The sequence below is a fragment of the Camelina sativa genome, chromosome 3, assembly GCF_000633955.1.
Source record: "Camelina sativa cultivar DH55 chromosome 3, Cs, whole genome shotgun sequence".
Lineage (NCBI taxonomy): Eukaryota > Viridiplantae > Streptophyta > Magnoliopsida > Brassicales > Brassicaceae > Camelina > Camelina sativa.
Window position 1 is genome coordinate 19978329 of NC_025687.1, and position 21148 is coordinate 19999476.

The 21148-nt window shown below is 33.7% G+C and overlaps 2 protein-coding genes across 3 annotated transcripts; one reads left to right on the top strand and one right to left on the bottom strand.

Annotated features, from left to right (window-relative positions):
• LOC104777579 (agamous-like MADS-box protein AGL29) lies at positions 4022-4702 on the top strand. The gene has a single exon (XM_010501852.2). It carries the CDS (start codon positions 4054-4056, stop codon positions 4588-4590), a length of 537 nt encoding a protein of 178 aa, XP_010500154.1. The 5' UTR covers positions 4022-4053; the 3' UTR covers positions 4591-4702.
• On the bottom strand, positions 5180-7041 carry LOC104777580. 2 transcript variants are annotated; one of them, XM_010501855.2, is made up of 6 exons: positions 6677-7041; positions 6481-6598; positions 6187-6395; positions 6050-6077; positions 5598-5706; positions 5180-5502 (listed from the first exon to the last, which is right to left on the bottom strand). In XM_010501855.2, exons 1-6 carry the CDS (start codon positions 6947-6949, stop codon positions 5421-5423), a joined length of 819 nt encoding a protein of 272 aa, XP_010500157.1. In that variant the 5' UTR covers positions 6950-7041; the 3' UTR covers positions 5180-5420. The 2 variants fall into 2 exon arrangements, with proteins under 2 accessions (XP_010500157.1, XP_010500156.1); XM_010501854.2 differs by having other exon boundaries at positions 6187-6398; positions 6677-7039.

Below are 21148 nucleotides of genomic sequence, written 5' to 3' on the forward strand. Positions count from 1 at the left end.
GATATATATTTGATATGATGTATTTATTGTGTTTGATATAAATTATTTAGTTCTATGCATTAAGATAAAATGTGTAATTAAATTTATAATATGGTTTGTTATGATAGTATCTATATATACATTTTTGAAATATATTTCGGTCTCCCCCCTTTTAGTTTAGGTTATTTAAATTTTTATTTACAGAATGGATCCCTATATATTTGCAATAAAAAAAAACTAGAATTAATTTATGCCAAAACAGAATCAATTGCTCTAATAATATATATCTTAAAAATTGAGAAATCATTTAGATTCATAAAAGGAAAATACTTAGCTTCACTCCTAGGGTGAACCTTCTTGTTCACTTCTTCCTTTTCAACCAATCATAATCTTCTATACATTATTTTATTTATAAGAATAAATCAAAATTAAATTAAAAAGCAAAATAGATTAAAGAAACAAATTTTGTATAATTTTTTTAAGGAAAGTTAAATATTGGTTTGGTTTAGATTTTACAATTATAGAATAAAATGATGTATCGGTTTGGGTTTACAAATAAGGTGATTAGGGTTTAGATTTTACAATTCAAACAAAATTATATGTCGGTTTGGGTTTACAAATGAAGTGGTTAGGGTTTAGATTTTACAATTAAAACGAAATTATATGTCGGTTTGGGTTTACAAATAAAGTGGTTAGGGTTTAGATTTTACCATTAAAACGAAATTATATGTCGGTTTGAGTTTACAAATGAGATTGTTAGGGTTTAGATTTATAATTAGAATAAAATTATATGTCGGTTTGGGTTTACAAATGAGATGGTTAGGGTTTAGATTTTACAATTAGAATGAAATTATATGTCGGTTTGAGTTTACAAATGAGATGATTAGTGTTTAGATTTTACAATTAAAATGAAATTATATATAGGTTTGAGATTATAAATAAGCGGGTTAAGTTTTTAATTTTATAGATTTTGTTTCCTTATTTTATAAGAAGGTGAATGAATAGGTTTTTAAATGCATTATGACTTGTCAGATTCTCATTGGCTAAAATAATTATATATATGAGTGAACCCAAAAATTGTTCTTCATAAAATATCTGTACGAATTAATATAGATGAAATCAAGATAAAGAACAATAAATAATTTCATGTGCTAATGATAATTACAAAATCCTAATCAAATCTTTAAACTTATTAATATGTTAAGCTGCAATTGGAGATTTAATAAGAAAAGGAAACACGATATACCACACCCACATTCATAATTAATGAAATATTATATTACTAGCATATTTCGTAACTACATTCGATATCCTACTTAAACATTCCGAAATTGTTATATTTTCGAGATATTATATACTTGTTCACCAAGATTATCTCTACACATTCACACAAAATCCTACGACTTCTTTAAACACTATAAATACTTATATTTATACAGTAGCTATTATCACCACATTCGTTTAACCAATAGTTCCAATGGCGAAAAGGTGATTATTTGCTACTTCTTATGTTTTCCTTATTTCATATGTTATTATAGATTTCTTTGTTTTCATCCCGTCATCCGTTACTATTACTTATTATGTGATCCAGCCTTTCTCGCTAATGTTGTTTGTTTTTTTCTTTATTTACTTTAAGGTGTTAAAAGAACCATGCATATGACAAATGAGATTTGATTTCCCGTTACATGAATCATCTCATGGAGATTCATTGAGACATTTTCTCTTACTCATGCATGTGGTCAATTCCGATATTCTCAATGGAACTGTTATTAAGGTTTAACTGCAATGTCTTTTTTTTTTTTTTTAAATTTTATTTTTATAGCTCGCTGATCTCTTTTGATTATATATTTGCCAAGGCAATGCCATTCATTTGTATTCCATATTTGAATAAGTTAGCATGTTACTGTTTATGTGATGTCAACAACGTGAGCAATGCAACCACTGAGAGGAAGTTGATTAGACTTCTTCAACGCATATATCTTTCTTTAGATTTTGTATATGTTTCTGATAGTTGAAACACCTTTTCTGCAGGTTTCAGAACACGCTAGCTGGCCATGATGCTTTTACTTCCGCATAATCAGGACTGTTGGAGCACCTGAAAATCTAGTTGATGTGATAACATGGTTTGTGTATTTTATTTATGCAATTCTCCTTAGCATGTTGTTATTAAACTGATTTCATCAATTAACACATTCTTTTCAGGTTTTCGGAAACCGGAGAAGCTCTTGTCTCGTCTGTTGATAAAATGATATTTGTTGGATCCACAGCTGTTGGCAAAGATGGTGTAGTCTTCAGACTTGATTCTTCGTTCTAATCAGTTTATTACGAGTTGTACTTATGTAATATGTTGCAGATAATGAGAAATGCTGCCGAGACATTGACACCTGTCACTCTCGAGCTTGGTGGTAAAGATGCATTTATCATATGTGAAGACGCAGATGTCTCACATGTAAGTGTTCTTTCTGTGTCATGGTACTCACTTTGTGCTTTTATGGTTTATTATTGGAAAAAGGAGGTGTCCCCTTGATAAAACTAATGCTTCTGTTGTACAATTTAGGTTGCACAAGTGGCTGTAAGGGGCACTTTTCAGTCAAGCGGGCAAAATTGTGCGGGTGCTGAAAGATTCTATGTTCACAAAGACATTTACAGTGCATTCATTAGCCAAGTAACCAAGATTGTGAAGTTAATTTCTGCTGTAAGTGTTCTGTGATTAAAACGAATAATAATTTGTGTGTCATGTAGTTTGATCCTTATTACAAACAGAAATTCAGGCGGTTCCTGATAGTTGTTTTGTCTTGTGATTTGTTTGTCATCTTGACTCCAGCCTCTTCATTAGTATGTCGTAATGGGTTCTGTTTTCACCACCCTCGAATCCTCCCACATAGGAGGTTAAATGGCATTGTGATATCCGATGCTGTGGAAGTTTGAGTTAACCAAAAATCTATTGGTTCCAGCCACATTAGTCTTCCCATGGATACCATGTTAAGATCGCTGGTCCAATATATATAAATAATAGTCATTGAAATTTTTAAATAGGAGATGAAATTTTTGCTATTCAAACATTTAATTGGAGAAAAGATTTAAAATTGTTTGCAAAATGTTTACTTATTTTGAAGATTATATTGTGATAATTAATTTTTAATATACTTGAATAATTATCCGATTTTTTTAACCGGAGACTAAGTTCCACGTTTTCAAAAGTTAAATAGGTGAATAAGTTTAAATTGTTTGTGGTATGTAATTTACTTTTATAATCACTGTGATAATTCATTCAATAATTATTTTTTAAATATAGTTGAATTGTCATCAGACTTTTTTAAAATAGGAGAATAAGTTTAGTATTTCAAAAAATTAAATAAAAGGTTTATAACTTTTTTTGAAATGTAATTTACTTTTAATAATTAATTAGGTTAAGTAATTGAGAATTAAATACATATTCAGATTTTATTAGGTTATTAAATCTTTTATTTAAAAATACTAATAGAAATAAACATTGCTTTATATATTTCAATGATATATTTATGTAAATAATAATGAGAAGTAAGGTTATTTATTAAAAAAAAAAGTACAGAACCTCTTTGAGTGTGACACCTCAGCTTTTTGATGAGAGTGTTTTTCTATTAATATATAGGAGATATATATCCGCAATTGTAAATTAATTAAATATAAATTAATATATGAGTTGTAATGCTGTTGAAAATATATGAGCTGTTAATGAAATATAAATAGACATTTATAATTAATTATAAAATAATACTAATAATAGTTAATATCTGTGGATATGGATTGAATACATAGAAAGTAATCAAAGCTCTCATAAGGTAATGCAAGTTGTCAAAAAAAAAAAGAAAAAAAAAGGTAATGCTAGATTTTCAAAATGGAGTTACCAAAAATGTATTTAGAAAAACAATAATTTACTAAAACTACACATATATGATGATGAGGTCCAATGACAACTTTCTCCACATTCAGTACTATAAATATAAAAAGAAATACATGACAAAAATCAATCTTCTTCTTATTTACATAAACATAGATTACAACCACATCAAAGCATTTCACTAAAAAAAAAAAATGGGTAGGAGCAAGATTAAGATGGAGCAAGTGCAAGACACAAACACAAAGCAAGTAACCTTCTCGAAACGTAGGCTGGGTTTGTTCAAGAAAGCTAGTGAGCTTGCGACTCTGTGCAACGCCGAGGTTGGTATTGTTGTCTTTTCTCCAGGAAACAAACCTTATACCTTCGGGAAACCGAATTTTGATTTGATTGCAGAACGGTTCAAGAATGAATTCGAAGAATCAGATAGCTTTGAAACATCGGGCTGTAGTAGTAGAGGCAGCATCGCTAGGCAAGATAAGAAGATATGTAAACGCCTCGACTCCATCAACGAAGAAGCCGAAGCTGAGAAGAAACAAGGGGAAGATCTTCACAAGTGGCTTGAATCTGCTGAAGAAGAAAGGTTTAATAAGCCCATTGAGGAGTTTACTCTTGAGGAGCTCAAGGAATTTGAAGCTAAGATGAAGAGACTGGAAGGTGGCATCCAAATTAACCTTAATAATATGCAGGCTTCGTCTTCTCTCTTGAAGATTAGCATGCAGTCATGCAAGTGAGGAATCAAAAATAACAAGACCATAAGTACAACTGGAGGGCCAAGTTATGATTGATGTTATGTAGGTGCTTGCATTTCTAAATAAGAATTGAAAACCAAGTTGTACTTATAGATTCTTGTGATTACTAAATTACTACTACATATAAGATTCGTCTTCGACTTCAAATGGCATATGGAAGATTTCGTTACTATTATTAGTGAATCACAAACTCAACCAATAAGAAGACTGAACTGAATAAAAATGTTACAATCATACACACTCTTAATAGTTACCAAATATGAGAATAGTTCTGTTTAAGATCACTCTCCATGGCTATTTGCAATATCATCAACCTCGAGAAAAGCATTTAGCATTCGCTAAGGCTTTGTTTGTATACTAGTACTACTACATAACATATGGTTGTACTCTAAAGCTACACGTCCTGTCTAAATTGAACCAAACCATAAACCATTCTATGATTCGGTTTCACTCCAAAACATAATAGATGGTTTATGTACAATACTTGGTTCAACGTGCTGCTATCAGGTAGTTTGATTCTAATCTCCAAACACTTGACGAATTTTCAGGTCTGTTTTCGGTCTTTACTAAATATAGGAACTGCAAACTTTGTTCAATATTCGCAAATTGTCTGCGTTTATAAATGAGAATCAAAGAACAAATTTTTAAAATTTTGAAGTCGAGATAAAATACAACATTGATCAAACCCTATTTACACTATTTACACGAGCAATACTTGATTAGAAAAGAGTCCAACAGAAAGACAAACCCAAAGATAGTCGGATAGTATCATCTCCGCTTTCATCACATTAGATAGAGACCTCTAATAACTTTCAGAGAGCCCTAAGAACAACCTTGCTGGTCGCATGAACACCCTTAGCAGCTATCTTGAGCGCACCACGAGCTTGGTATAACCTGAAAAGCAAACGCCAAAGATGCTACTTAGTTAACTCAAATAAAAATGTTAAGTGTTTCAGCATCTCAATATCATTAGCAGAAATCAAACATACCCTCCAAAAGCAAGTCCCCAAGTAGAAAGTGTGTAGAACATTTTCCCTGCATGCCATATATCCACCACCTTCCCTACCTTGCTCAAAGTTGTTACTTCTTGTACCAGAACTGCAAAATTAAGCCAGTCGAGAAGCCACATCAACAAACTAGAAAATTACTGGTAAGATTGGTGACAAATAGAAACCTTTAAAATACCGCTAATTCTTCTAACATTTGTGATTTCTAACAACTGAAGCAGCACACTCAGGGTTACTAAATCAAACCCTCTATTTAAAAGTTAAAACTGGAAGAGATATTAAGCTGTGTAAACTTACGCTTCTGAAGAACGGTAAGCAATAGCAATAGTAACCCCGAATATACCACTAATTCTTCCCACTTTTGTGATTACTAACAACTAAATCAAAACACTATATATAACACAGAAAGAGATATAAAGCTATGTAAAACTTACGCTTTTGAAGCTCTTCAGGTTTGAGATTCTGCAAATGGAAAGTAGCAGCCAAGTAAAAAAATATAAGATTTTGATGTAGTTAAACATTCCAAAACTGTATACATACTCAAAGGAAACTAAGAACAATAATACAATACCTTAGCTTTGGGATTTGACATAATGCATTTAGCCAAAAAGTGAGCAACAGCATCAACCACATGCTCTTCATTCACAACAACGTAATGTTCATTATCGATGGCGCTTCGTTCCTCAACATTACTAGGAACCATATCATCAGTAACCAAAACCCACCAACTTGGCTCTTGATGATCCATCTCTATTAGCACTTCAACGGTCTTTACATCATCTTCTAAAAAACATACAACACAATTCGTTTGTAAAGTATACTCTCAAATCGAAACTTTATCGAAGATTCGATTAAAAACACAAACCTGTTGGTTCCTTGAATGGAAACTGATTCTGAGTTCCATTAGATAAAGCTTGTCTTAGATTCTCTAATCTAGCCAAGAAATCTCTCGAAGTAACCATTGATACAAGCCGAGCATAGAGCTGAATTTAGAAAATTGCAACCTAATTTGTTAACAAATCCCTAAAAAAGATTCGAATTTGAAACTGAATTTTGCTTACGTCGCTAGGGCAATCGTGAGATGATAACGCAGCAGATTCAGCGAGAGTCTCGAAAAGCTTAAGATTCGCTTCAAGCAAGGCTCTGAGACGACGATTCTCTTGTCGGAGAGCTTCTAATTCACGATCTCGTGGATCGGTGATCGAATCTGTTGACTCGTGATTCTCGTCATGGTTGTGGTGGTGGTGGTGATGATAGGTTTCTACGGCGGTCCACGCCACGTCCGCTACTTCTAGAACCGTCTTCGTCACTTCGATCGCGTGGTGGCTCGTCATGGTTTTGATCTTTCTTCTTCTTCGCCGTCTCCTTTCTCGAATTTTTTTGTATTCTGGATAATATCTGACCTTTTTCGGATTTTCAAAGGAACTACTTGTCGTTTGCGTGTTTAAAAACGACAATCAAGCTTATATAATATTCACATTCAATACTTTTTAAAATTTTTTAAAGGGTTTATGTCTAAATGGGGTTTTACGCCACAAAAAATTTGAAATTAAGCATTTTATCTGTTTGCCAAAAAAAAAAAAGAAGCATTTTTATTCGGAATAGCGGTTTTGAGTAATTTTTGGTAAAGCAAAATGATTATTTGTTAGAGGGGGTATTGATATCTTTTAAATGATTTGAATATTTTAGGATTTTGCAAGATTTGATTGAGCGTTTACAAGACTTTTGGTTATTTGTTAGAGTTTTTATATATTTTTTTAAAAAAATATTTTGCGTTTTGGTGAGATTTTTTTATTAGATTTAGGAGATTTTAGGATACTTTATAACAAAAAAAAAATTGCTTTTAGAACTTAAATGACGATGATGGATGCTCTTGACTTCTCGTCAATTTGTTATGAATCTGACCCTCGCAATCAATAAATTCATCGCTTACCTTGCACTACGTGCTTCGAGCGTCGGAAACCACCACTTTGCACCACCTTCCCAAATATATTAAAAGATTTTTCCTAACATTAAAGGGAAGTATCTAAACATAAGTAAATGATGGAGGTGTCCTTTGTACGCATTGCTCTTCTCTGCAACATTCTCTGTCCTTCTCTCTTTCTCTCTCGTCTGTTCTATTTGTTTTATACATAAACACTAAATTAGATCCAGGTTTTAAGACATACTACTAACTAATTTATTGATGATTCAAACAAAGTTGTTTTACCTGAAGTACAAGTTGTGCTAAAGCTTCGGACTTACCACATCTCATAACCCATTACTACAAATTAAATCCATCACTACAGAATTGTTTTTTTTTCTTTCTTTCAGTTATTAGAATACGCAAAAGAGAATAAGAACAATGGACAAACTTATTACGTTTATGTATTTACCTAGTCAGTTGAGCAAATACATCTTTACTAGATTGATTGATATGCACATGCATGCTTATATATGGCTCTGCACTTAAACGACTGCTTTGAAAATTTGTCTCCAAGCATCCTTGCAAGGTTTATACCTGAAACAAAATTATCAAATCAGACTTGGTGATTTTGTTACAATGAAAATGGAATCACCAGAGCGTTTCTAATTCATAGAGCTAGTACGAAAGATCCGATTCTCTCCATTTCTCAATGATAGTCATGCATCTTGGAATCATTTTCTCTCGGACAAGCTAATCACTTTATGATCTTCAGTCATTTGTATATATCTCCCATTGAGACTGCCAAATGCAAAACAAATCATAATCAATTTAAAAACTTGAATTTGAAACGAGAGAGGAAGCAATCAATCGCCGGTGGTGAGATTGGAGCGGAGGAGTGGGGAAGAGCTAGAAGACATGACGAGGTGAGACCGTTTCTGTTTCAATTTTGATTTCCCACGAAATACAGTTTTTTTATTATGAAATCCTGTAAAATTCTACCTCAAAAGAGATTATTTTCAACAAAAAAAAAAATCAAAATCTCCTAGAATCATTCAAAGTAGTAGTTAGTTGTGATGTTTTGAATAACAACAAATTTCAAGTAAGTTTCATAAGTCATTGATTGAATAACAAGGGATTGTAATTTATTTTAAATGATTTTACATAAATCTAAGTTGAATAACATAGGATTTTAATTTTTTTTTTAAATAATCAATTTAATAACAAGTGATTTTAAGAATACTCTAAAATCTTCTAAAATACCAAGTTTAATATCTCCCTCTTAGAGATGTGTGAGATTTGGTGAACTTCAAAAGCGCTCATTGTATCTCTGTTTTTTTTATATGGCTTATAATTGAAGATACAGCTTGTGGAACCAGTGAATTAGGTTTTAGTTATGAATTAGTAAAGATATTAGGATATGGGTTTCTGTGGACTATGATTGAGAAGTAAAAAAAAAATCGCAAACTAAACAAAACTGAGTAAAATCTATATAACAATTGTGTCATAGTGAAAGTCAGTTATGAACGATGAGTTAAGTAGCATCATCTTTACTATATTTTTACGAATTTGGTTAGTAATGTAATTTTTTCACCCTAGGGAACCTACAATCTAATGATTGTGTTATGTTAATTGGTTTGCAAACGAGGTCGTTAGTATATGGTGATATCAATATTTCTTTAGCATTTAGAGATAATAACAACTTGGAGCTGAGATTTGATGGCTTTAATGAAAAATTCAAAGATTTTACTTTGGAAATTTAGAAGAGAATTAAATATTTTATTCCCAAGGAAATTTCTTTTTTAAGGTATGTTAATGTTTTTTAGTTACTCAATTCCCATTATACATCAACGTCTATTTTTTGTATTTAATTTTGTATAATATATTTATTATAGATTATCATGGATAAAATGCAAAGAGAGTTCACATAACGACATATTGTTTAATAAGTTTCTTAATTGTTGTACAATGCCCTTAAAAAATGTAATAGTACAATGGATGAGGAATTCAAAGTGCTGAAGAATATCATTTTTGAAGATATGGGAGCACTTCAATTTCCTCCATAAGTTCATTCATTTTTTAGCATTGGTTGTCTTTTCAAATTGTCTGTTAACCATGTCTTCAGATCCATGGTTGTCTTTTTATTACTTTAATTTCCTTTCGAAGATAAATTACTTTTTAGCCTTAATTGTCTTTTCAAATTGTTTACTAACCATGTATTTTTAGCATTGGTTGTTTTTGAAATTTTTATTATAGATTTTTTTTAACAGCTTTCTTTCAATTATATTGAAGCAGTGTGATCCTCATGGAGGAGAGTGACAATACATGAAGGTACAAATTGGTGAATAACATATTGTGCAGAATTTGAAATAAGCATTTTTGCTAAGCAATCTGCTATTTTATTGTTGTTTCTCCTTGTCCATTGGAATGTTGCAAGCTGAAACTTTTCCTTCTAGTAATGGAATTCTCTTATCCAGTTGTATACTCTGAAGTTTTTGGTCTCATTATTGACCAATCTTTCCACCATTTTGTTATCCCCTTCGAAAATCACATTTTGGTAACCGGTAGTCCACATTTGTTGCATTGCTGATATTAGACTCTGAAGTTCTGCTTCTAATATTGTTGACACATTTGTTTGTTTACTCTGTCTTGCTGTGAGATAGAATCCTCTCTCATCTCGGGTAATCCAAGCTGATTGTCCATTATTTCCATTTTGAGTGAATTTGCAGTCGTAGTTGCACTTGACATGATTCTCTGCAGGGAGTTTCCATTGTGATCATGTTGTGTAGTTTCTTCTACTAGTTTCTTATTTCTGTAGATTAAGTAGCGATTTTGCCCAAATATCAATCCATTCTCTAGCCTCATCTGCAGCCAACCTCAGGCTTTGTTGCCATGTGAAGGTTTTATGCTGAAATATAAGGAGATTTCTACTTTTCCATATTCTCCATAATATCCATAGAGGTATGTGTCGCTCGAGTAATGTAAGAGACTGGTCATTATAGCAGTCAAAAATTGCTTGAAATTTCGTTTCAAGCGGAGTGATAGGAGAGCATAAAACCTGGTCTAGATAACCATTTCGTCTCCATCATTCTTGTACATGTTGGCATTCGAAGAATCGGTGTTCTGTTGTTTCATCGCTTTGTTGGCGTCTTTGACATAAGGATGAGCTTGTTATTCGCCGGTGCAAAAGCGTGGATCCAATTGACAGTGATTTTGAGATTATTCGCCAAAGAAAATGCTAGATTTTTGGTGCTGTGTTTATCTTCCAGATAGCGGTCTTCATGTTCTGGGAGCCAGGAATGTTCTGCACTCTCTGTCGTTCATTTGAAATGTTGTAAGCTAACCAATAACCTGACTTTAGTGTGTAGAACCCCGAATCAGTATAATGCCAACCCAACAAATCAGAGCAGTTTGTAGGACTCAGTTTCAACTGTTGTATCATCACTTTATCTTCCTCTACAAATAATTCTTCAATCAACTCCATATTCCATCGAAAAGGTTGGTCATCAAGCATTAACTCACTGACATACTGCAATTCTGTTTCTATACCTTCTTTACATCGTGGTGCTCTTGGCGGATTCGTTGGTTACCAAGGATCGGATAAAATACTTGTAATCTGACCGTTACCAATCAAGAATCTCATGCCCTTCTTTAAAAGATCACGACCTTCTAATAGGGACTTCCAAATAAAAGACGACTTGTTGCCATTTCCAGCGTTAAATATATTATCATCAGGAAAGTACCTTGCTTTTAAGAATCTGGATAGTAAGCTAGTTGGAGCTTGAAGAAGTCTCCATACTTGTTTCCCTAGTAGAGCTAAATTGAAATTTTCCAAATCTCTAAATCCAAGCCCTCCTTCCTGCTTCAGTATACTTACTATGTCCCATGAGAACCAATGAATCGATCTTTGTCCTCCCTTTTTACTCCACCAAAATTTAGCCAAGACACTGTTTATTTCCTCATAGACACCTTTTGGCAATTTGAATACATTCATAGTATAAACCGGCATCGCCATGGCTACTGTTTTTAGCAAAATTTCTTTTCTAGATGGTGATAAATATCGATTTGACCACCCATTGGTTCTCTTTTTAACTTGCTCCACCTCATAGTTGAACACATCTTTTTTCTTTCCCCCTATCTGCTCTGGTAGTCCTAAGTACTTACCGCAGCCACCATCATTGTGAATATTTAGAATTCTCCGAAGTCTGGTCTTAACATGTTGATGAACTCTCAAGCCAAAAGTAATCACCGACTTATTGAGGTTGACTGCTTGTCCACAGACTCTTACATAATCTGACAACATTTTCATGATTGTTGAGCAGGATTTTGGGTGAGCATGACAGAAGAACAATGCATCATCAGCAAATAACATGTGGTTAATCGTAGGTCCTGTAGTGCGTATCTTCATTCCCTTTATCTTGTTCTCTTTTTCAGCTTTCTGTGGCAGATGACTCAGAACTTCTGCACAAAGGATAAAAATATATGGGGACAACGGATCTCCTTGTCTGATTCCACGTTCTGGAGTAATTAATCCTTGAGGAACACCATTAATCCACACTGAAAGTTGTATTGATTCCACACATGGCATTGCCCAGTTGATCCAGTTGGTCCCAAACCCCATGTGTTGCATTGTGTCTCGTATAAACTGCCACTCCATGCGATCATATGCTTTTGATTAGTCCCAAACCCCAGCCCATCGTTTTCCTTTTTTCAAAGAGTGAAACATCTCATGAGCTATAATCACATTATCCATAATGTTTCTCCCAGGAATAAAAGCTGCTTGAGTCTCGAAGATAATCGAATCTAAATGCACCTTCAATCTATTGACCAGGATCTTTGAAATAATTTTATAGCTTACATTGCATAATGCAATGGGCCTTAAAGCACTCATAGATTTAGGGATATCTATCTTTGGTATTAAACAAAGGTTAGTATGGTTCATCGTACCTCGCAAAGAGCCTTCCTCAAAAAAATAGTTGACCTCTGCAATGATGTCATCTTTAAAGTCTGTCCAATACTGTTGATAAAATGCAGCTGTAATACCATCCGGACCAGGTGCTTTATGTGGACCAATCTCAAAACTGCTTTTTGGATTTCTTCTTCTGTTACTCTTCTTTGTAGATCTCTATTCATCTCATTGGTAACCTTAGGCTCAAAACCTGAGAACACATCCTTATAGTCGACATTTACATCTCTCGTTGATCGGAAAAGGTCCTTAAAGTAGTCTTCTGCAACTACACCAATGTTATCATCACCACTATGAATCAGACCATTATTATCCTCAATTGCAGTTAACCGGTTTCTTGCCACTCTTTGCTTTGCTGTAGCATAGAAGAATTTTGTGTGTCAATCTCCTAACTTCATCCAGCTGTTTCTACTTTTAATCCTCCAATAGTGTTCCTCCTTGCCATATGACGTCTGCTGTTTTGTATCTTATCAGAGAGATTGTTTGATCTCTCGTCTTTGTTCCAGGCATCCACAATCTTTTCCTTAAACCCCTCTCGCTGAAACATACGACTATCATACTGAAAAATATGTGATCGATGACTCACCAGAGGACATATACTTGCAACTAAGGGTCGATGATCTGAAGCTTCAAACGGTAAAAATTCTACTTGAGCCGAGGGAAATAGAGCTAACCATTCACTATTGGCCATAGCTCGATCCAAACAACACCATACGTTGTGCATACATTCTTGCTTCCAGAACCTCTGGTCTTGGCGTGATCCTCTGAGTTTCCATTTCTCTTTGGAAACTGTGATTAGTCGTGTTGTCTTCCTCCCAACCATCAATTCCAACCATAGCATCATGGTAAGGGTCAATATCTTCAAATTCATCTTCTTCCTCCACTATAGGTTGATCATTAGCCAAACCTATTTACTATGCATCTTCCGCTTCAGCATCTTTATTTATCTCTCTAATTCGCACACCTTGATTTACAGGTCCCATGGCATGTGGTTCAACATCATTGTCATCATCAGAATCAGCCAAACCTTCTCCACCCCCATTCTGAATTAGACATGCTCCAGAATCATGTGTGAGCATACCACAAACTTCACTGAACCCTCACAGTCTTTCATAACGAAAACGGATAAGAGGATTGACACCCACTTGAAACTGGAAATTGCATTGGAACCGAAGTGGATGCTCAATGTTCCAATTGACACGAACTCTTACAAACTCCACTCTTGCTGCTGCCTCCACATCAGAATCAATTTCCAAGAGCTTTCCTAAGGCACGTCCCACAATACCAATAACTTCCCGGTTGAGGACCTGGAATGGGATTCCACGGATTTGGATCCAGAAAGGAATGAATGGTAGTAAAGGTTGATTTTGGAGAGGAGTCCACCATTGGAGTATCAACATGTGGTCATTGAACGCCCAAGGACCTCGCCTAATCACATTCTCAATGGATTCTTCAGAAGGAAAGATGAACTGAAATTGGTTGTCAGCCATGATTCTCCCATGGACCAGTCTAATTTGACCCCAAACCCGTGGCATAGATGCAATGATTGAGCGTAGATTTGTCGTCGTGGCATCACTGGTTTTTCCAACGGCTCTAGCAACAACCTCTGCCGGAATTGCAATTGGTTCCTCTTCCGCCCCAAAATTGATGTCTTGGACTGGAGCATCATTTGTGAACGTATTTGGTAGTATCGAAAGGGATAAAGCAGAGTAGATTTTATTTCATGGTTACAATTGAAGGAACAACACAAACATGACTACATTTATATAGAGAGCATCTTATAACCGCTACAATTGCATCATACTGAATTAGAGGGATCAATGTGGAGATAACCGCCGGAGTTGTGGAGTAGGTACTGGCCAAAACACCGGAAAATACGTGACAAACCGTCGCCCCGAGATCGTGACAGAGGGAAAAAAGTAACTGCCTAAAAATCGCTCTTTTAGTCGCCTTTTCTCTCTTTTTTTATTTATTTATTATTATTATAGATTATCAGGGATCAACTGCAGAGAAAATACATGATAATATCGTAACAAGGATTAAACGATTAAACCAAGGAAAATTAGTCAAGGAAGCAAACACTAAACCAAACCGTACCCTTATAGCATCCCTTAGTTTTAGGGATATCAATCTCCACGTTTCTACACACATAACAAATACACGTTTTTTTGGCAAATCAATTCTAACTAGGACCGGACCCGCGCTACAGCGCCTGGGAATATTTGCAAATACATACAATTCATAAGGGATTATAATATATTACATTTTTATTTATTTATAGTGAATAATATATTTTTGTAATAAATTGGGATAAAATAGTAGATGAAAAAAAAGCTGAGTAAATGGTAATGTTATGAATATTAGTATAATAAAATATTATAAAAGAGATAATATATCAAATTATCATGAATTTGAATAATATAATAAGTAAACAGCATTAATGTTTAAAATAAATACATGAAAATATGGTGTAAGTAATTAATTTTTAGAATTTTGTAATCAGTTATCTGTATAAGGTAATGATCAATTTAGTTGCCAAAATGAAAGCATATATAATCTCAGAAATATTATTTGTAATTGTTTGTACACTNTTTTAGAATTTTGTAATCAGTTATCTGTATAAGGTAATGATCAATTTAGTTGCCAAAATGAAAGCATATATAATCTTAGAAATATTATTTGTAATTCTTTGTACACTACGTAATTATTGTGTGTAACATAAACTATATTTTTTAATTTTTAAATATTTTTGTATAAAAATTTCATTCAAAGAATAAAATGTAATAATTAACAAATCATATCTTTTCAGTATGCATAAAGGTTATTAGCACATAATTTTTTTTTGTATAACATGGTACATAGTTCATTAATTTAAAAACAAAGATAATTTATTTGTATAATTTTAAATATGTAATAGTATAAAAGTGGTAAAACTACTATAATAAAAAAAATCTGATTTAAAAATTGTATAACACAACATAAACGAATACTTTAATAAATATAATGAAAACTACTCTATTTAAAAATTGTGACCAACTGATCGATTCAAATACAGTTTTTTGAACTTCCCCTTCATAGATAATTAATTATCCATTTGCAACCAATTTACATCTGCAATAATATAAAAACAAAATTTTGAGTATAAACAATGTCCAATAAAATACAAAAAAAAAATGCAAATATAATGACGTTATGGATTAAGTAGATTATTTACCTTTGAAATATGATATTTTCCAAAGCCTATAAATATATATATGAAAGGATCATATTAGATTAAAAATAAATAAATAAAAAACATAATCTCTATATTAGTAACATATTAGAAAGCGAGAATGAGAACTATAATTTTTTATACAATTTTGCAAATAAAGTTTTGAGGGAAAATGAGATTGATAATGCCACAACCTAGAAGTAGTATTTATAGTTTAGAGTTGGCTATATAAGTTTTATTAGGGTTTTGAAAAATATCCTCTAAAGATTACACATTTTTTGTTAATATCACATTTGATTAGTATCTTTATCATTTACATAGATAATACCCAAATTAAAATGCTTTAAATATAACAAATTAACAGCATTCCCATAAATAATATATAACAAATTAACAACATTCCCATAAATTTGGTTTACTATTGATTTATTTAATTTACACATTAAATATAAAATATTTAAGATCCGTATGATTACGGTAAGACTTTTATTTTTGGTTTTGAAATTTCTGAAATTTATTAGATTAGATAAACTAAGTGTATGTTCCTTGGGTATATTTCTTATTAGTATCTCTATCTATATTTGAGAAATCAATTAATATCCGATCTTTATGGAATATTTTTTTGTTAAGTTTGATCTTGCATTTAATGATTATTTGATTAAATTTTATTAATCTCCTTTTAATAAATGTGAAATTTATACTATTAATCTATAATAATTACTTACGTTTATAACTTTCCAAAATTTTAGGAGAAGACATTTATTTGGGGGAATTAATGATAGTTTTATTTAGATTTTCATCAATTGTAACAATGAAATATTAATATTTGTGTTTAACTTTGCTTGTATAATTTGGCGTAGTCTAGTGGTATGAGTCAAGGTCTTCTGTACCGCATTGTCCTAGATTCGAACCCTCGATATTTTTTTTAATAGTTAAGAAAATTTACAAAACTATCCTCATCTTCTTCCTTCATATCTGCTTTTGGCAAAATCACCCCATCACTTAATTTTTTTCCACGATTTTCATTATTTTTTCTTGTTTTATCTAATACTATACATAACTATGTTAGATCCATCAATTAACAATTGGTTTATTAATTAAAAACAAAAACAATTTTATCTACAAATCTCATTTTTTTGCTCAAACATGTCATAACCCGTGAATCACCATTCACCACCATCAAACGCTTTCACGGTCGTCGGTCTTTCTCCAGCAAGGGGTCGTGAGGGAGAGAACTTGAATCTTTCCATCCCAGATATCACATATGAGATTCCAAAATTACGTTCATTGAAAAAAACTGGAAAAAGCACATAACCCATTAACCCGTTTTAAATGACGCGGATCTTTTTCTATCCAGATCCGATTTAAGAATTTCGGGTAATTTTTGAAATAGAACCCAATCCATTAACCGTAAATGTTCCATTTAACCTTAATAAAATTGTTTTCTCGTAGATGACGTCGGGGGCATTTTCATCCGAAAGAAAAGTTGTACTTTAAATACTCATATAGGAATTCATATTCATCAGTATGAGGTCTTTAAATACACAAAAGTAAAGCAAAAATAACAATAACTAATCCTAGAAATAAGGAACATAATTAACAAAGTTGGGAAATAGAAACGTGGAGATTGATATCCCTAAAACTAAGGGATGCCATAAATGTGCACTTTAGTTTCCTGTTTGCTTCCTTGAGCAAGTTTTCCTTGGCCTAATCGTTTAATCCTTGTTATGATATTATCACTACACATAACCAAATATCATTTAACAAGCTTCTTAGTTGTTGTCTAATGTTCTTAAAGAAGGTAATATTACAATAGATGAGACATTCAAGGTGCTTAAGAATATCATTTTTGAAGATGTCGAGCACTTTAATTTCCTCTCTAAGGTCAATTACTTTTTAGCATTGGTTGTCTTTTCATTTTTTTTATTCACCATATCTTTTCAAAGTAATTATATTACATTAGATGATAAGTATTATATTAATGCATCTATAAGTTTTTTTTCGTTGTGGGACAAATTTAATGCATCTATAATTATGTTATAGATGCATTTGCTTGGTTCATCTAATCATGTAATATATATAACTAGAAGATATCCCGTGCTTAAAGCATAGGTTTAACATTTTTTTAAAAAATTATAATATAATAATAAAAAATATTTTTATATTTCTTTACTAAATTATTTTGTTTAAGATAATATTTATTTTTAATTGTATATTACAGTTTTATATTGTTTATTTGTTGTATTTGTATAAATATTTTATGAAATATGAAGTAATAATATAAATATTTTGTGAGCAAATAAAATTTATAAATTTATCAACTATATAAATTAAGTTTTACCAACCCGCCAATGTGAAAATTAAAACAAACATTTTTCCGTAGATTGAGTAATATATCTTTTACATTAAAAAAAAGTAATATATCTTCGTTTCTAAAAATTCAAATCACAACATATGCATAAAAACTTCTACATATTTATCAATCATAACTATTATATGAAAATTCTAAACAATTTGTAAATAAAATAAATGAAGATGATAGGAGAATAGAATCATAATTTCAAATCTTAATAAAATCTTTGAAATCTAGTTACTAAAAATAATTTTATTGTCTATTTGGATATAAAATCTTATTTTTTGAAATTCTGATTGGTATATAGTTTTAAATAAAATATTTAGTAATTGTCGTCCATAATTTTATAGAGAAAGAAAATAATTATTTTTAACTAATAATTATCTGTATATTTTTAAAATCCTAGCTGCTAATTTTTATTTTTTATTTTTTTTAAGTATAAATTAGTTGAAAAAACATAAAAAAATAAAAATTAACAGCTAAGATTTAAAAAAAATACAGATAATTATTAGTATTCTCTCAAATAGAAAAAAAAAGAGACGAATGGCGACGCCGACTCTAGGGTTTTGACCCTGCGATGAGATCCTTTTTTTGGCCGGACAAGGGTTTGTATTGGGATTCACTCTGCGATGAGCAATGGTTCTTCTTTGCGGAGTATCTGGTTCTCGGGTTTTTGTTGGGTGTTGAGAGTTTGGTTTGGTTTTGGGATCCCAGGGGATTCCGATTTGGTGTATATGTGCTGTTTCAATTTTGGAATGAGGGAGATCTCAGTGAGTGGGGTGTGTTTGGATTACGATTGTTCTCTGATTGTACGGGACGTGGATGGGTTTCTCTGGATTTTTTTGTTTCCTTACTTTGTTCTTCTTTAGTAGTTGGTGTGAGATATGATATTCATGGGGACTATGGCGTATCTGGAAATATTTGGGAAGGGCATGATTTGTTGGGATATGATTTCAATTTGGACTGGATCGGATCTCATCTGTTCGATATTGCCTTTTTGGGTCAATTCTCTTGCTGGTGTCGCTTGGAGTATAAAGGGGGACCGACATAAACCGGAAGAATACATCCTATTTCATCCTCACCTCGTTTTAGCTTTTCTTTCATTCTTGGTTCGAAGCTTATTGGTATTGCAATGTCTCAGAGCGGCTTGTTGGGAAATGGTTCGATGGGACTGACAGAGGAGGCCTCACGACCACGAAGGAGGATCAAAATCTCTTATGTTGATAACCGGATCTTATCGCTGGCTATTCAAAAACGGTGATCGGGCGGTGCTTCAATCCGCAAATGCAAGATATGAAGTCTTTGTTACTTGTGCTGCCACATATCTGACAGGTAGAGGGACCTGTAGCGGGAGCAGATTTGGGGTCGGGGAAGTTTCAGTTTGACTTTGAGGAGGAGGCTGACATCGTCGAAGTGTTGAAGATGGAACCTTTCCATTTTGACTCTTGGATTGTGTCGTTGGTCCGGTGGAAACCAGTGGTGGATCCGGCTTACCCTTCAACACTCAAGTTTTGGGTTCGTGTCTCAGATGTTCCTATTCAGTTTTGGGCTATGCCAACATTTCGTGACATTGGATCGGCATTGGGGATTGTTGAGGAGGTGGATATTGATAGAGGGAGGGTGCGGGTAACTATCGTTGGTCTCAAGCCTCTCTGCTTTGAAACTGATATTAAGTTCCATAATGGGGAAGTGACAATTGTTAAGCTCCATTATGAGCGATTGTATGGTTGGTGTAAGGTCTGTTTCAGTTTGTGTCACGATGAGGCTGTTTGTCCCATGACTAAGCATTTGTCAGACAATGGCGATCGAGTGGGATCTAAGGTTGATCGGGACCAGGGTCAGATCATGAGTTATAAGGGTGCAGTCATGGTGGAACCACGACGGGATCTGGTTTTAACAAGGGGGGACATAAGGGCTCCATGTATGGAGGCGCAAAGTCTAGAGCAGAGGTTTTCCCGGGCAACAATTCTCGTCACAAGGGGTCTTCTTCTTCGGGAAATTCACAGGAGCATCGGGGGAGACAAGGAAATGAGAGGAGTCAAGTACGTCAACGGTCAACCAATACGCTAGCTTTGGTTCCGGAGGATGTTACATACCAGGTGGTGCAGGGTACGACTTCGGTTCAGGGTACGGAGCCGAAAGTGGTCAAGAAGGTTTTATTTCAAGATGGGAGTGTACCGGTGGTCCCTGTAGTGCCCTCTTCCGCTGTAGTTTCTGGGGGTGGGGTCGTGGAGGAGGGAAAAATTGTGGATAGTTCAATGGGGGATACTGGTGAGGTTCAGGAGACTACGGTGATGGAGGTTGATATAATGAACACATCGAAAAAGCCGGATCAGATTTCTGGTGCTCAACTTCCGGTGGATGAGCAGGTCTCGGGGATTGCAAAGTTAGCAATGGGTCCTACAAATTTTGGGGTTTCTTCATCGGCTTCAGGTGATCTTGGTGTAGAACAGGTGAGCTCGACTGAGGAGATGATGGTTTATGAGGGCTCTCGGAGCCGTGACATCGTCACTTGTTTGCGCCAGATGGAAAGAGGAGAGGGTGTGGGGTAGGATGGCATATGGGAGATGTGGAGGAGGATCCAGATACTTTCGATGATTTAGAGGAGGAGTTAGGAGGTGAGGATGATGTCCAGGGGGAGGCGTTGATGGAGGAACCTTCCAAGTTGTTCACTGGGCAGAGGACACGGCAAGGAAAAGGACCGATGCTTAGGGGAGTTAGCACGAAGAAAAGGAATGCTCAGATGTTGCTCTCTCCGCGGAAACGTCCCTCTCAGGGACCGGGTGGTGGTGGTGAGAGTGGGCTCGGCCCAAAGGCCCAGGAAGGGGCCAAGGGAGGATTAGGTGGTGCTAAGCCACCAAAACCTAAATTTATTACATGAATGTGTTGAGTTGGAATTGTCAGGGTTTTGGTAATAAGTCTACTATAGAGAATCTAAGGGATCTCTGGAATAAAAATAGGCCAGATTTTTTATTTCTTATGGAAACAAAACAATCTCTCTCTTTTATGGAAAAAATTGTAGGCCATTTTGGCTATAACAATTAAAAAATTATGGAACCTGTTGGTTCTAGTGGTGGTTTGGCTTTGTTTTATAATAAAG